The 14527-nt window shown below is 46.9% G+C and overlaps 1 protein-coding gene across 2 annotated transcripts in view; it reads right to left on the reverse strand.

Annotated features, from left to right (window-relative positions):
* Positions 1-8952: 8952 nt before the first annotated feature.
* The window catches only part of LOC142560650 (tyrosine aminotransferase-like), an 86736-nt gene continuing 81161 nt past the window's right edge, over positions 8953-14527 (reverse strand). For both annotated transcript variants that reach the window (XM_075672894.1, XM_075672886.1), the window contains exons 5-12: positions 13003-13194; positions 12310-12392; positions 12120-12189; positions 11501-11560; positions 10496-10564; positions 10304-10387; positions 10110-10208; positions 8953-9381 (exon numbers count right to left, since the gene is read on the reverse strand). In XM_075672894.1, the coding sequence (XP_075529009.1) occupies positions 9196-9381; positions 10110-10208; positions 10304-10387; positions 10496-10564; positions 11501-11560; positions 12120-12189; positions 12310-12392; positions 13003-13194 (843 nt within the window). In that variant the 3' untranslated portion in view covers positions 8953-9195. The remainder of the gene's footprint in view (positions 9382-10109; positions 10209-10303; positions 10388-10495; positions 10565-11500; positions 11561-12119; positions 12190-12309; positions 12393-13002; positions 13195-14527) is intronic.

Consider the following 14527-nt stretch of genomic DNA (forward strand, 5'->3'; position numbering starts at 1 on the left):
GTCGGCGGGCTGCAGGCATCCGGTAGGCCATGGCAACCGAGCAAGGGCGAGACGATTTGCTAGTGCGAAACTTGCACTGTTTATTCAAAGGTAGTTGAAAGAAAATAAGAAGAGCATGAAGTATGAAGTATGAAGTATCTCAGAAGTACATTTCGGAGCCCCTTAAATAGACTCTCTACAAGTGTGGGCGGGATCTTGCTTCCGTCGATGACACGTGATAGGCACAGAGAGAGGGCCCCTCCTCCTGCATTAGCGAGCACGGGTAGGAGAAGTCGATCCTCTTTTCGACGAATCCGGGAGAAGGTCGGGTGAATGACCTGTCGCCCGTGGGCTCCGGCCTAGTAGAAGGTAGGGGGAACGACCTGTCACCCGTGGGCTCCGGCCTAGTAGAAGGTAGGGGGAACGACCTGTCACCCGTGGGCTCCGGCCTAGTAGAAGTTAGGGTGAATGACCTGTCGCCCGTGGGCTCCGACCAAGTAGAGGGTAGAGGGATGACGTATCACCTGTGGTGTCCGACGCCAACCCTAACAATAGCTGTCAACGTCAACGTCAAGAAGGTTTCGGTTATTAGGTAACGTGAGCAGAGGATTTGAGGGCAGGGTCGACAACGCAGCTTCACCTCCAGAAGCTGCAGTGCCTAGTTTTCCGGCTGGGTCCGGGAGGCGATAGGCGGCGAAGAAAAGAGGCGGGGTTGGGGCGAACGAGACTGGTGGCGTCGAGGTGAGGGCGAGCGGCTGTAGCGAAGGTTCGGAGCAGGGGCATCAGAGGTAGTGGGTTCATGGCGGGTGGCATAGGGTACAGAAGGTCCACAGGTGCGGGAATAAGTGGCGGCGTAAGTCCGCGGAGGTGGTGGTCATCGGCTGCGGCAGTGACGGGCGACGTGGCCGATGCGACAGCAGTGGAAGCAGATCGGCCTGTCATCAGGGGTACGCCATTCGGACGGGTTGCGGCGAGATGTGGCAGAAAAGGACTGCCGGGGACGAGGAGGGCCGCTAGATAACTGGGGAACGCTGGGTCGAGACGTGGAACACACGGTGTTCAGACCCATGTTTTCAAATTCCTGTCTGTCGACGGCCTGAATCATCGCAATGGTAGTTGCTGGCGGATCGGGAGGCGTCGTGGAGAAGGCTGGCGAACAGGCGGCCTCGAGTTCGCGGCGAACAATACGGGTGACGTCGTCACAGGTGGTGGTCTGACGCGGTCGACCCTCACATGTCGACGTAGCAGCAGTGTTGGGTAGCCGCGCAATGTGGTGTGAGATACGGCGGCTCTTAGCCTGTTCAAGGCGACGGCATTCTATTATAATGGCGTCGATAGTAGAGACATTGCCGAAAACAAGCAAATTGAAAGCGTCGTCGGCGGTGCCTTCTAGCACATGTGCCACTTTATCTGCTTCGGGCATATGATCGTCAGCTTTACGGCATAGAGCCAAGACGTCGAGGATGTAGGAAACGTATGGCTCTGTAGGTGACTGAACACGAGACGCAAGAGCCTTTCTCGCGGCAGCCTTGCGCCCAATGGGGTCGCCGAACAGTTCCCGTAGCTTTTTTTTTTGAAACTGTCCCAACTGGTTATTTCGTCATCATGCGTTTGGTGCCACACGCGTGGGGTGCCCCCGAGATAAAAGATGACATTGGCCAGCATAATCGTTGGGTCCCACCTGTTATTAGCGCTGGCCTGTTCATATAGCTTGATCCAGTCGTCGACATCCTGTCCCTCCAGGCCAGAGAACACACCTGGGTCACGATGTGGGGCAACCGTGACGATTGGAGCAGTCGGACAAGCCGAAACGGTTGCAGAGGCGGGCTCGTCACCGGGAGGCATGGTGACAAGCTCGGTGTGCCGACCACTTCGGAGTTCCGTGGTGAGGACGGGGATCGCTGACCTCCACCAGAAATGTTACGTGTGGGAAGACACAGACGAAAGATGCTATTTACACGCTATTTACACTGGAGCCAGGCAGCCAGGCTGACACTCGCTCGCGAGCCAAGGGCACCGACCAACTTCTTCGTCGTTCACGCGGCGGCTCGTCTCTTGAGCATCGCTCAATGATATATATATATATATATATATATATATATATATATATATATATATATATATATAGAGAGAGAGAGAGAGAGAGAGAGAGAGAGAGAGAGCAAGGACAGGAAAGGCAGGGAGGTCAACCAGACGAGCACCTCCTGGCTTGGTACCCTACACTGGGGGTGAGGGAAGGGAAAAAAGAAAGAGGAAAAGAGGGAGGGAGTGTGCACTGAGTGCGTGTGGGAGGATGCACAGGGACATTATAACCGGTCTTTTAGGCCGGTGCACATCAAGTCGTGTACTAGTGCACGAATTGCTTTTGGTGCCAGTGACAGGTGTGGCCACGGTCCGAGTATCTTTGACTCGGAGAACAGTCTTGAGTCCACTCTGTTTAATGTTGTCCTCAGAGGGAGGCGTTGTACGTCGTAGCGAGAGCAGGTACACAGTAGGCGCTCGATCGTTTTTTCGCACTTACGGGAGTCGCACATCGGGTTCTCGGCCATTCCGATACGATAGGAGTAAGCGTTCGTGAACGCCACCTCCAGCCACAAGCGGCACAGCAAGGTTGTTTCGCCGCGGGAAATGCTAGATGGCAGTTGTAGCCGTAGCATAGGGTCTAGTTTATGCAATCGGCAATTGAAGGCACTTGAAATCCAGAAATTTTGCGACCTTTTGCGTGCAAGCAGGCGAAGTTCCCTGGCAGTGTCGGACCTCGCCAAAGGTATTGGACACGTCTGGGTGTCTTCGGGGCAGACAGCAATGTTGTTGCCGACGATGTGACAGTGGGCAGGAATCCATTGAAAGATAATGCTGTGTCCTGTTTACAGAGCATGGTGATGTGCTTCCCTGATGTCGGATATCATCTGCTCGTAAGTTCTGTGATGTAATGCAGACTTGATGCTGTGAAGAGCTGGCTTAGAGTCGCAAAATATAACCCATTTCTCCGTCGGCTCTTCGGTATGGACATATAAATAGACTGATGATGATGATGATTATGATGATGATTCGAAGCCCTGTAGTCCTCAATACAGTGCAGCCCACTTATAAGCATTCACGAAACACGAAATCCTGTGCCGGTCTTCCCTCTTCTTTTCCTGACTTGGACAACTATATTTAGTTACAACTACTCCAGATATTTTACACCTCCCAGTCTCTGCATAGACTGTAAATGTTCACGGGGCAACTGTAGCTACTTTCCTGCCGCTTTCTTTTCCTGCATTTACACACGGTGGCACACGCATGGACACTCACGCGAAAATCAAGAAACGAACACGGACCTTGCACTTTGCAACAATAGTGCATCAATACACCATAGAGTTATCCAATACGAACTATCCCCAGTCGAAGCACCTATGAACATTTTTTCTTTCCATTTCTTTCAGTTTTTTCCCTCTTCACAGTCTATATTCAAGCATGGAGCGAGGGAACATTACCCTATCATGATCAATGTTATTTGCACACCACTTCGAACGAGGAATGAGGGACGACAGTCCTCGTTCCAAGTGGTGTGCAATAACATTGATCATGAATTGTAACCAACTAGCCCAAACCAGTACCATTCCCCTATAGGGCTGGTTTCGTCACGGTTTCTATAGTATAAATTGGAAAACAGGAAGCCCACGCAGCCTCGTTGCTTTTCTAGCTCCAAGGTGGATAAGTAAAGCATGTAATCGAGAGTTCGACGGAAGCCCCTCTGGTCGGGAGGTGCCATGACAAAGAAAGACGTACACCGACCAAGTAAAACTCATTAAAAGACAAGCCGTTTCGGCTTCCATACGGAAGCCTTGTTCACAATGGGCGTAAGTTTTACTTGGTCGGTGTACGTCTTTCTTTGTCATAAATAAAACATGTGCTTACTTGGTCATTAAAATCGCCAGCTGTCAAGAACAAGAGTGTGGTCGCCTCCATGATGAACTTCGCGAAAAATTGGGTGAGAGGGGATAGGGCATCTGGACTTACCCCCTAATATATCAGTGCCTCGCTGAAACCTCTTACTGAACAAGCACTCGACCTTAACCTTAATAATGAGGTTGAAGTGAGGTCGCTGACAACCGCAGAAAGCAAAGGTTAATCTTCGAAAAGCATCTCAACCTTCAGGTTAAAGTTGAGTGAGGTCGTCAAATCTGATTAGAGGTCGAAGTAATTAGGTCGAGTCTTTTGAGATTGTCTGCCCGCCTGTGGCACCAAATGCACAAATGGCAAAACCGCTGAACCAACGTGTCCGCGAAGTTTCCCTTTCCAGAGTTTAAATGCTGGCCAACTTGAGTACCGCTTCTGCGAGACCAACGCCACTCAGTAATCCACTCTCGAGTTAGGGAAAGACCGGAAAACATTCACGGTATATTTCCGATGTTTGTTTACAGCTTTCAGTTTCCATAAGCAGCGCGCTAGCGAGGTCACTTGCGTGCCATCGGACCTTCGATGCGATCAAGTATTTGCAGACACGCCGAGCTTCCCGCATGACCGACGGCGTGCGAGATTATACTTCGCAATCGTGGAAGTTTTTCAAAGTATGGCTATTCGGTCGCCCCATCGTAAATCCTATTGCGGCTGGTTGCGAAACGCCGTTTTGTCATCGTGACAACACTTCATGTGCCCCGCGATCACGCCACGCGAATATGTTCATGGCTATGCGCAATCTTTCTACTTGCGTGTTCGTGCAAGGCCGAGCAGCGTGTTCTTGGCGATCGCAGGCGCCGGACGCATGCGGCGAAGGTGACAGCAGCTGCTGCAGCGCGGCAGCGCGACCGCAACCTCTGCACCGCACAAAGTGGTGACGCATTCGCACCTGGCGGTGGTCTCGCAGCGCGCTCGACGCTTTCGATCATTCCTCCAGGTCGCGCAAGGCACACTCTGCTCAGCTGAGCATAATATTTCCACCAACGTGAACGAAGGTTCGTTTACGGCGCACGTATTGATGTCGTTGAGCGATATTATAACGTCAGAATCTATGCCACTCGGTGCGAACCTTCCACTGTGCGCGAAACTGTGCTCTCTCTCCTCTCTCTCTCTCTTCATCCCCATACCCCCTTCCCCCAGTACAGGGTAGCAAACCGGACGTGCGCCTGGTTAATTTCCCTGCCTTTCCTGTCTTATATTTCTCTCTCTTTCTGTCTTTATGCCATGGATATACACTTGCCCCACCATTGACATTTGCATCGTAATTCGCGCACATTACGCGGTCGCAAAGTGGCAGCGCGTGTATGGTGCTAACAGAGTAGGGTGCCTTGGTGCACGAGCGCTCTGCTCGAGGCACCCTAGCTAACAAGGAAGAAAAGTTGCTATAAAGTGCTGCTGGCTATGCTATACAGCCACGAATATATCGAATCAGTCGCCGAACGGCGCGACACACACACACACACACACACACTGTATATATATATATACACCAAGGACAACATAGGAGAAATTACTTGTACTTAATAATTGAATTAAAGAAACGATAAATTAATGGCAATGAAAGTGGCTGAAAAAACAACTTGCCGCAGGTGGGGAACAATCCCATGTCTTCGCATTGCGCGTGCGATGCTGTAACCAATTGAGCTACCACGGCACCATTTTCCTACCTACGCTCTTGGGTATTTATATTTGACCACTAGCACCAACCTTGTAATGTTTTTAACGTTTCGGCCGTGGCACGGCCTTAGTCAGAATAAACACAGATGCAAGCGCGCAGCCGCTTTTATGGGCATGCGCACGTGGGCATAATCAGTAGTACATGCACGTGTACGCTTGCAAATAATAAAAAAAAGTACAGCAGCAAATATAACTTAAGCACGATAAATGATATGCGTGAAATATCATTAACGTGTCACGATGATTGCACATGAAGTACAAAATAATATCGATTGCGACATGACAAAACTCATTTGGCATGCTTTGTACATTCTGTACAAGAACATACACATCATGATATGGCAGAAAGGCACGACATTTTTCCTACGCTCTCGTTGATACCGGATGACACCGTGTGAAATTTATGGATTATAAAGGATTCTCGTACTTCTCGATCATGGTGCGATTTGAAACCTGATTGTATCATGGTTACACTGATATTGTCAAACGTATGACCTTGCAGTCCAACATATTTAAATAATGGAAGGTGTGGCAAGCTGTTAACGTGTGCTTTGTGGTTATTGAATCTGACACGAAAAGATGTTTCGGTCTGACCGATATACTGCATATGACACACTGAACATTCAAGCAAATAGATGACGTTAGTGCTGTCGCAAGTGAAGTCACCGTTGATTTTAACAGCAAAAATGGATGCTGTGCTTCTAGCAGTCTTTGATGTGGTCATGTGTGTACCAAAATTACAACGGGGCTTATTGCAGAGATGACAACCAGCAGGAGCAATCGCTTTAGTCTTGGAAGAGGTTACTAGGTCACGCAGATTCCTAGAGCGACGATAGACAACTCTTGGCGATACCGTGAAAGTGTGTTTAAGACGGTCGCTTTGTGTTAGTAAGTTATAATGCTTCCTGAGAATGTGGGACACGTTAGGAATAGATGCAGAGTGTGTTAGGATAAGGTTAGTTCGTGAAATCGGCGCCGATCGCTTGTCCGTGCAGATGAGTTCCTTCCGGTCGAGACAGTCGGCCCGTTCAAGGGCATCATCAATTATTTGTGAAGGGTATTCTGTGCGGTTAGTGCGTTACGAAGCTGGTTACAGTTGCGAGTGAATTCACTATTGTCCGAACAAATTCTTTTGAACCGGATAGCTTGGCTGTAGGGAATGCTCGCTTTGCAATGCTTGACATGGCTGCTTTTGAAATGCAGATATCGCTGTCGGTCAGTGGGCTTTCTGTAAAGATTTGTCGTTAAGTTACCATTGCACAGAGATACCGAGACGTCAAGAAAGTTTATGCTGAGTGATGAATAGGAATGGGAAAAGGAAATTGACGGTGCGGCGTTGTTAAAGTAAGTAATGAAGAAAAGTAATGCAGCTTCACCATGGTGCCAAATTAAGAAAATCTCATCGATGAAGCGTTTGTAATAGAATGGTTTGAGGTCACGAGTATCGAGAAAATTCTTTTCTAGTATGCCCATGAAAATGTTAGCATAATTGGGACCTGTTTTTGTGCCCATGGAGGTACCACTGGTTTGAACGTAATGTTCGCCGTCGAATTCAAAGTAGTTGAGTTCAAGGATTAGCGTTAGAATTATGCCTAGTGTAGAATCGTCGATGGGTTTGTCATCTGCAGAATCGTTATATGCACAGAGTACAGATTAAATCCCATCTGTATAGGGAATGCTCGTGTACAGCGACGCCACGTCCAGTGTGACTAGAAGAGCATCGCTTGGAACACGCAAGTCAGCGACATCAGACACGAAGTGGTTAGTATCTTTGATATAAGAAGAAAATTTAGGAGGAATTGAACTGATAAGGTTATCTACATCGCGGGACAAATTCTCTGTGACGGTAACTATTCCTGAAACTATTGGTCGCCCTGGGTTGTTTTCTTTGTGGATATTAGGAAGGAGATAAAATCTACCAGCTACCGGGCTTAGGGGGACTAATGACTTAACTACAGATTTTTCTATCTTGTTTTCTTCTAAAGTTTCCTTTACCATGGTTTTGAACTGTTTGGTCGGGTCGTAACTCAGGTGCCTGTAGAATGACTGGTCATTAAGTTGTCTGTGAGCCTCTCTTATGTAATTGACTTTGTCCATAATGACGACTGTGCCCACCTTTATCAGCGGATTTAATGATGATGTCGTCATGGTTAGCCAACCTTTCAATTGCGTCCCTTTCTTTGGGGCTAAGGTTCCGACGGAATGGTAATTGCATTTCGTATGCTTCAAGTACATCTCGCTGCACAGCTCTGATGTATAGATCGAGGCATTTATCTCTTTGAGAAAGAGGAGTCCAGTGCTTAGTCGAAAATAAAGATGTCTTGTTAGAGGGGCACCGATCGTGGAAGTACTCGCATAACCTCATGTTTCTTTCAAAATTGTGCAAATCATTAATCAGTTGAAATTCATTGTATCCGCCAGTTGCGGGACAAAAATTTAATGATACAGTTGGTATAGTTGATATATAATGGTATAGTGAAATAGTTAATGATATTTCATGCATATCAGTTATCGTGCTTAAGTTATATTTGCTGCTGTACTTTTTTTTCTATTATTTGCAAGTGTACACGTTCATGTACTACTGATTATGCCTACGTGCGCATGCCCATAGAAGCGGCTGCGCGCTTGTATCTGTTTATTCTGACGAAGGCCGTGCCACGGCCGAAACGTTAAAAACTTTAAAGATGCAATTTTCTTAAGTGTGCACCTTCGTTTCTAAAACTACCTATGCACCGGACCTACACAACTTCTCATTGAATTATATATATATATATATATATATATACATATATATATATATATATATATATATATATATATATATATATATATATATATATATATATATATATATATATATATATATATATATATATATATATATATATATATATATATATACATACATACATATGTATAGTCTTATCATAAGAAGCCAACGAACTATTGTTTGCTGGCTTCTTGTGATATGACTAATAAAAATTGGGCCCATCGGTTTCATTTCTTATCGTACACATAAGATGAAAAAAAAAACGAAAATGTGCACATGAGACTACAAGTAAATGAATGCGCGCGCTCACGTCGAACATGGGTGCGAGCCACGTTCTCAGGAAAAGTACGTGTAGCGACGATCGAGCCTTACACATCAAGGATATTGCATTCCAGCTACTCCTTTCTTACCTGTTCCTATAGGTCGGCGGTCAGCTGCTTGCTCGCCGACATTTTCCCTTTGATTTGCATGAATGACCTTTCTCGGCGTTTTCAAACTGTAGACGCTGTCCGTACTTGTTGAAAAGGCATGTGGATGTGGAGAGCGGCTGTGTTTGCGCAGTAATATGATGAGAGCTTGGGTTTTTTTAAAACGTAAAATTTATTAGTCATTAAAAACAATTTCGCAGTAGTTACAAGTTTAGTGCCAGTATTCTCATTTCGTGCTTAGGCACGCCTGGTGACACTTTTGTGGAAGCTTCCTATGTTATATACATAAATGCGGACATTCATCCTGTTGATGTAAACAGATGCCTTGCTGCACGCGCTGCCTTCTGTCGCAGAGCAACAGTTTTGCACAACATCGTTTCCACTTCTCTGTACATATTATCCTCGGGCCTCCATGGCGATCGGTGTGCCGCCTATTACAAGGTTGTTTTCGCTTTGTTGCACGAGCCTGTTCTCGTCAATGTAGTGGGCCTTGCAGAACGCCGCAATTCGGTCGATGGCCTCGAGCATCATATCTTCTGGCACCGTGAGTACGATGCGGAAGTAGTTCGGATAGTGGAAACACTGCAAAAGGAGAGTGGGCGTTTGTTACGGTCAGCGATTGGTCAATGGAAACCCTAACTAGGACAAGTACTCGTGTAATATCTGCGGGCTAGTACTGCTGAATGCGCAGTCGGGTGAATTCGTGAAGTGAATGGCGCGCTTCGCAAATAATATCCCGTTAGAGTAACGCCGCTGTGATAATTGCCGGTACGCAGCACTTAAAACTCTTCCTTCCTTCTTCGGTACAGTCGGAAAACACAACTCAAACTCGTGCTCACACAAGCAGGTGCAGTGGAGTTCGTACTGGAATTAAAAAAAAAGAGAAACATGCAGCCTTAAGTTCTGAAATCCCCGACGGAGGTGTTGTTGCTCGAGCCAAGTTCTGCCATGCTCATTTCTGTTGTTGAGATGCAAAATTCTAATACACTGTAGCGCTAAAACTCCGTGCACGCGGCCGCGCCCGTCACAGATAACGCGGCCACGGGGGCCCCTAGTGGCTCCGCTCTGTCTAGGGTGCTACGTGAGACGCACGATAGCGCGCTTTGCCTGGGGCTGTCTGGAGGCAGTCTGGAGCGAGCTGCCTATCTAAACGACGCCGCAGGCAGGCTCGCCGAATGCCGCCGCCAGAAACTTGTTTCACATCTCTTTCCACGTATACTTGCTATCTTTGTTTACGCATGAGAGTCCGGCGCTTTCTAAAACCGGAGGCCCTGACCAGAATGGTGCTGCCGACATGCTCCGTGACGTACCCGTCCTGGCAGGCAAAAGACGGATTCCTCCGCGAAGAGGGCCTTGACGAATTCGGCGTCGCTGTCGTACTCGGGGAATTTGCTAATCTCGAGGCCAACCTGCGAGTTACAGAAGAAGACAGGGATCGCTGTCTTCAAAACTGAACATTGCGCCCTCTCTAGCGGAGAGGCTCGCGTCCGGCGTTGCCACTCACCATCAAGTACATGGCGCCCTGCGGCATTATTGGGCGCAATCCTGGAATAGTTGATAACGCTTTGTACGCGTTCTCGGCGTTTTTCTGCGAGGAATAAGAAGACGGGGAGAGAAGAAAGAATGTTCAGAAATACGAGTAAGGTGACGCGACAGTGCGTTCAAGTCGGTTCGGCACGCCATTTAGGTTCCTTACTTGCACTGCGGAAATAGTCTCCTCGTAAAATTTCTTCGGCGTGTTCTTCAAAATGGAAGGGAGCGCTCCCTGAAGAGAGAGAGAGAATGGTTGTTGTGAGGGCAAATTGCATCACGTTAGGGGAATCTATAGGAGGGACTTTCTAGTAAGATACTAGTTTGGGGGGATCTCTGATTTGTTATTTTGTTTTGCTTTCTTAGTAGTGACCATGCATCCTTACGAATCCAGTTACGTGCCTCTGTCTAGCACACTCTTTTGTAATTTTTCGTTTCTCGGTGCTTGCAGACTCAGTGCATCTAAGTTGTTTTGTGGGTTTGCTCTGTTTGCCGCGTCAAGTTTGCCCCCAAGTTATTGTTTTTATTTTGCCTAGTGCCCTACCTATCTTTCTGAAAAGAAAAGTACACGCTCGCAAAGAATTCCCAGCATCAAACTTTCTGAACCAGTACTGAAAACTTTGTTTTTGTACGCCTCCGTTGTTTGCGGTCTGCCTACTTTTCTGCCACCAAACCTCCAACTGCCTTTTAAGGCTCACTCACACTAGGCCGACCCGAAAACCATTTCGGTCTGTGGCCGTCGGCGACAGCGTTTTCTACCTTCGTATCAGCGCTTCTGTCATACTGTACCGACGCCGAGCTCTCCGCCGACCGTCGGCATATTGTCGGCGTCGGTAGAGTGTGACAGAGGCGCCGACACGAAGGAAAAAAACGCTGTTGCTGACAGTTGGCCGACCGAAACCGGTGTCGGGTCGGCCTAGTGTGAGTGAGCCTTTACTAATCTCTATTGCGGACATGTTTACTTTCCCCCTGGTATCCCTGAACCCAAGGGTTTCAACAAGGCCAGAGGAGCCTAAGCCGACAGCTGAGTGTCGCTGGGTGCCGCTGGTGTCAATGAGTGCTTTTCCAGCCCCCTATGGGCCTAGTTCCTCCATTCTTCTATCTTTGTTTTTTTCTATTCTTCGTGATTGACCTATTCTTCTTTCATTCACTTCACATACTAAATTTTTACCTGAATAAGGGCGTTGCCTCCCATTATTTTTTGGCTCAACGACTGCAGTCCTTGCTTCACCTGTAAACCGGAAATAAGAACAAGTAAAGAACAAACTCAGCTTATTGGAGCGAATTTCCAAGTGTGCGCGTACATGCCCGCATGCCAACCTCATCATGCGGTCTCTGAATCTTTAAATCACTTCACTAAGCTGCGGTGCTTGATTTCCGCAGTGCACACCTAATTTTCGGGCTGTGTGCGCGAGCGCCCCACACCAGGTGACGATATGGGAAAAGCAACTTTGAGCCCATCTTGGCGTATCTTGTCCTTAGTCGGTACGCCGCGTTCGTAGGAAGGGTTAGCACAGTGCTGTAAATGCGTCCTTTAAGAGTTCCGCTGTTAGAGAGCTATATAGGTCTCACAGCCGAATGGAAACACTTGAACTGTAGACCGGAGCTACATGTTTAGTGAAAGGAAATGACTCGAAGCCCCAACCTTGGTGTTCACGTTTTAAACGGGCAAAAATCGGTGAGCAACTCACCAAACTGTGGCGTCAACGCAAAAAGTTGCTATCATGGCACCTGTAACAATACGGTTCTGAAAAGAAGAAAGCGCCCTTGTGAGGGGCACACAGGCTCACCCCACGCGCGAACACGTCGTGTCTATCGTGGATTACGATCCAACCTGTTCGCCAGCCAGGAACCAGGAATCTACGCAACGAGAGAGAAAACGTTTTTGCTCTTAATTTCTTCCACGTTGGAGCTATTTCTCTGCTTTACGCAGCATTCAACCTGTTGTGTAATTGCAAATTGTAAATGTAATTGCATTACCTCTTTGTGAGGCCGCTGCAAGACAAAATGGGCACATCTTCACTTAGGGATCCCATTGGGTGGTACTGCTGGCCTTCGAAAACCTGCAAAAGAAAAAGAAAATACACATAGACGCGACTGATCGGTTTAGTCAAATTCTGATTTATCCGCAAATTTTGATGGACTCATGTGCGAAACAGAGATGTAAGAGTGCCGTTTTCTTTTACTTATATGACCTCGTACTCTAGTGCCAAGGGGACGCGCGACGAACAGTTATCCTTAACCGTCACTGACATTCCATGGAAAAACTGGTTGGAGCTATCTGTAATGCGGCATATACATTGCTTATATCCACAGGAAAGAGATTGTTGAAAATCACTTTCCCCCTTCATCTCAAGCAATGAAACGATGCAATTAAAAAGAAGTTATTAAGGATTGGATGGAATAAACATGCCTTAGTTTTCGCCAACTCTTTTTCGGCAAGCAACAAACAAAGAAAAAGTGAGAAAGACAAACGAACGCAGCAGCGTGCGAGACTTTTACCGCAGGGACGAAGTTGCGTGCATAATAACGTTTATTGAGGAAGTGAGCAAAAATTTAAGGTAAAAAATGCAAGGAGAAATAACAAAACAAGAGCAATAATCTGCAGGCAGCAGAACAATCAACGCTATGCAACAACGTGCTGGCTTTGTCCAAACTAGGAGAGTTACTTACAAAGTGCTCATATATCTCGTCGGCGATGACGGGCACATAATTTCTCGCAGCCACAGCCAGGATGTCCTTGAGGTGTTCTTTGGAATAGACACTGCCGCATGGATTGCTCGGGTTGTTGACCACGATCGCTGCCGTGTTGGCGTCAATCTGGGACTCGAGGTGCACGAGATCCACTGCCCAGCTTCTGTCAGGCTGCGAACGGTTAGGCGGGTCAACTCTCGGCAAACAAGATCGGCACCTGTAGACCCGAGGTTCGGCCAAGACGCTATTGCACACTGCCGCACGGGGATTGTCTCTCACGAATGCGATGAAGGTTGTTTTACGATGGGCTTAACTGAGGAAAAAAAAAGAAAGAAAACCTAGAGGGACACCAAAAAGAAGCACTAACTCAGTATAGACTGATAAGGTATTCTTTAAAACTTCGATTGTCGTTAATTTTGGATAATACGTTGATTATTTGCGGAGAAAAAAAGGAGGCCAAAGGCTTTTTTTTGCTTTTTTTCGCGCCGGAACCAGGACACCGGTGCGTCAGTGGGACGCCGCGACGCCAAGCGTATTCTCGTGCTAAGAGAGGTGTTTTTGGCGTTGTAGAAGGGCAATTCACTAATACAGGTGAAATCATTTTTCTCGTTAGTGTCCATTTAATAGAAACGTGGAGATAAGCTGCATATGCAAATTACGCTTCTCGAATACCAAAACGGTCTGTGTTGTCGTGAGCACAGACTTGCTAAGACAGAAAAGAAGCGCCAAAACCAAAACCAGTGGCGCCAACACCATTAAGTTATGCCGCATGATATAATGAGCGGATCTGCTGGGTTATAAACAAGCAAGCAGTACATTACATTCTAAAGTGACGGAAGACTCAACTTATCAAGTTCTGAAAGAAAAACGTTCCGTAGAAAAACGACCCAAACACGCGAAATTACTTTGAAATTCTTGACTTTACGCTGAAGTAGCGGTGTTTCGCATTGCGTACGATATTCAAAAGGGATACATTGACCTTCGTTTTCTGCTTTAGTTATGAGCCCTTTGCTACCAAATGAATGCAAATTGAATCTTAAAAAAATATTTCACGAGTGTAAATAAATTTTGTGTTTCTCTTTGTTTTTCTTCCAATTTTGATTTGTTGATTATACCAGCATCTGGTTCAGCAAGGACGTTTTAAAGTAATTCGTAAAGACAGTGCTGTAGAGATCAACAATTTTTTCGGCGGCACATTAGTCACGCCCTGTGAAAGTAAAAAAAATATGCATTATAATCACTTAACTTTTTAATGGCCTGAAATCTACAAATCCATGGATGCGTCTGGTCTCACGTCTCAAGGGTGCAGTTTGGTTATGAGCAACGCGGCAGTTGGCCGCTCCGGATCAAATTTGAAAACCCGAGGTGCTGTAACGCGTACTGGAATCTCGGCACTCGATCATTCCACGCTTATTGAAATGCAGCCATCGACTCCGGGAATCTAAGCTGCGAATGATTCAACTTTTCTATTAAAATTACTTTAGGAAACAGGTTGTAACTGCAT

This window comes from Dermacentor variabilis, chromosome 1, assembly GCF_050947875.1.
Source record: "Dermacentor variabilis isolate Ectoservices chromosome 1, ASM5094787v1, whole genome shotgun sequence".
Lineage (NCBI taxonomy): Eukaryota > Metazoa > Arthropoda > Arachnida > Ixodida > Ixodidae > Dermacentor > Dermacentor variabilis.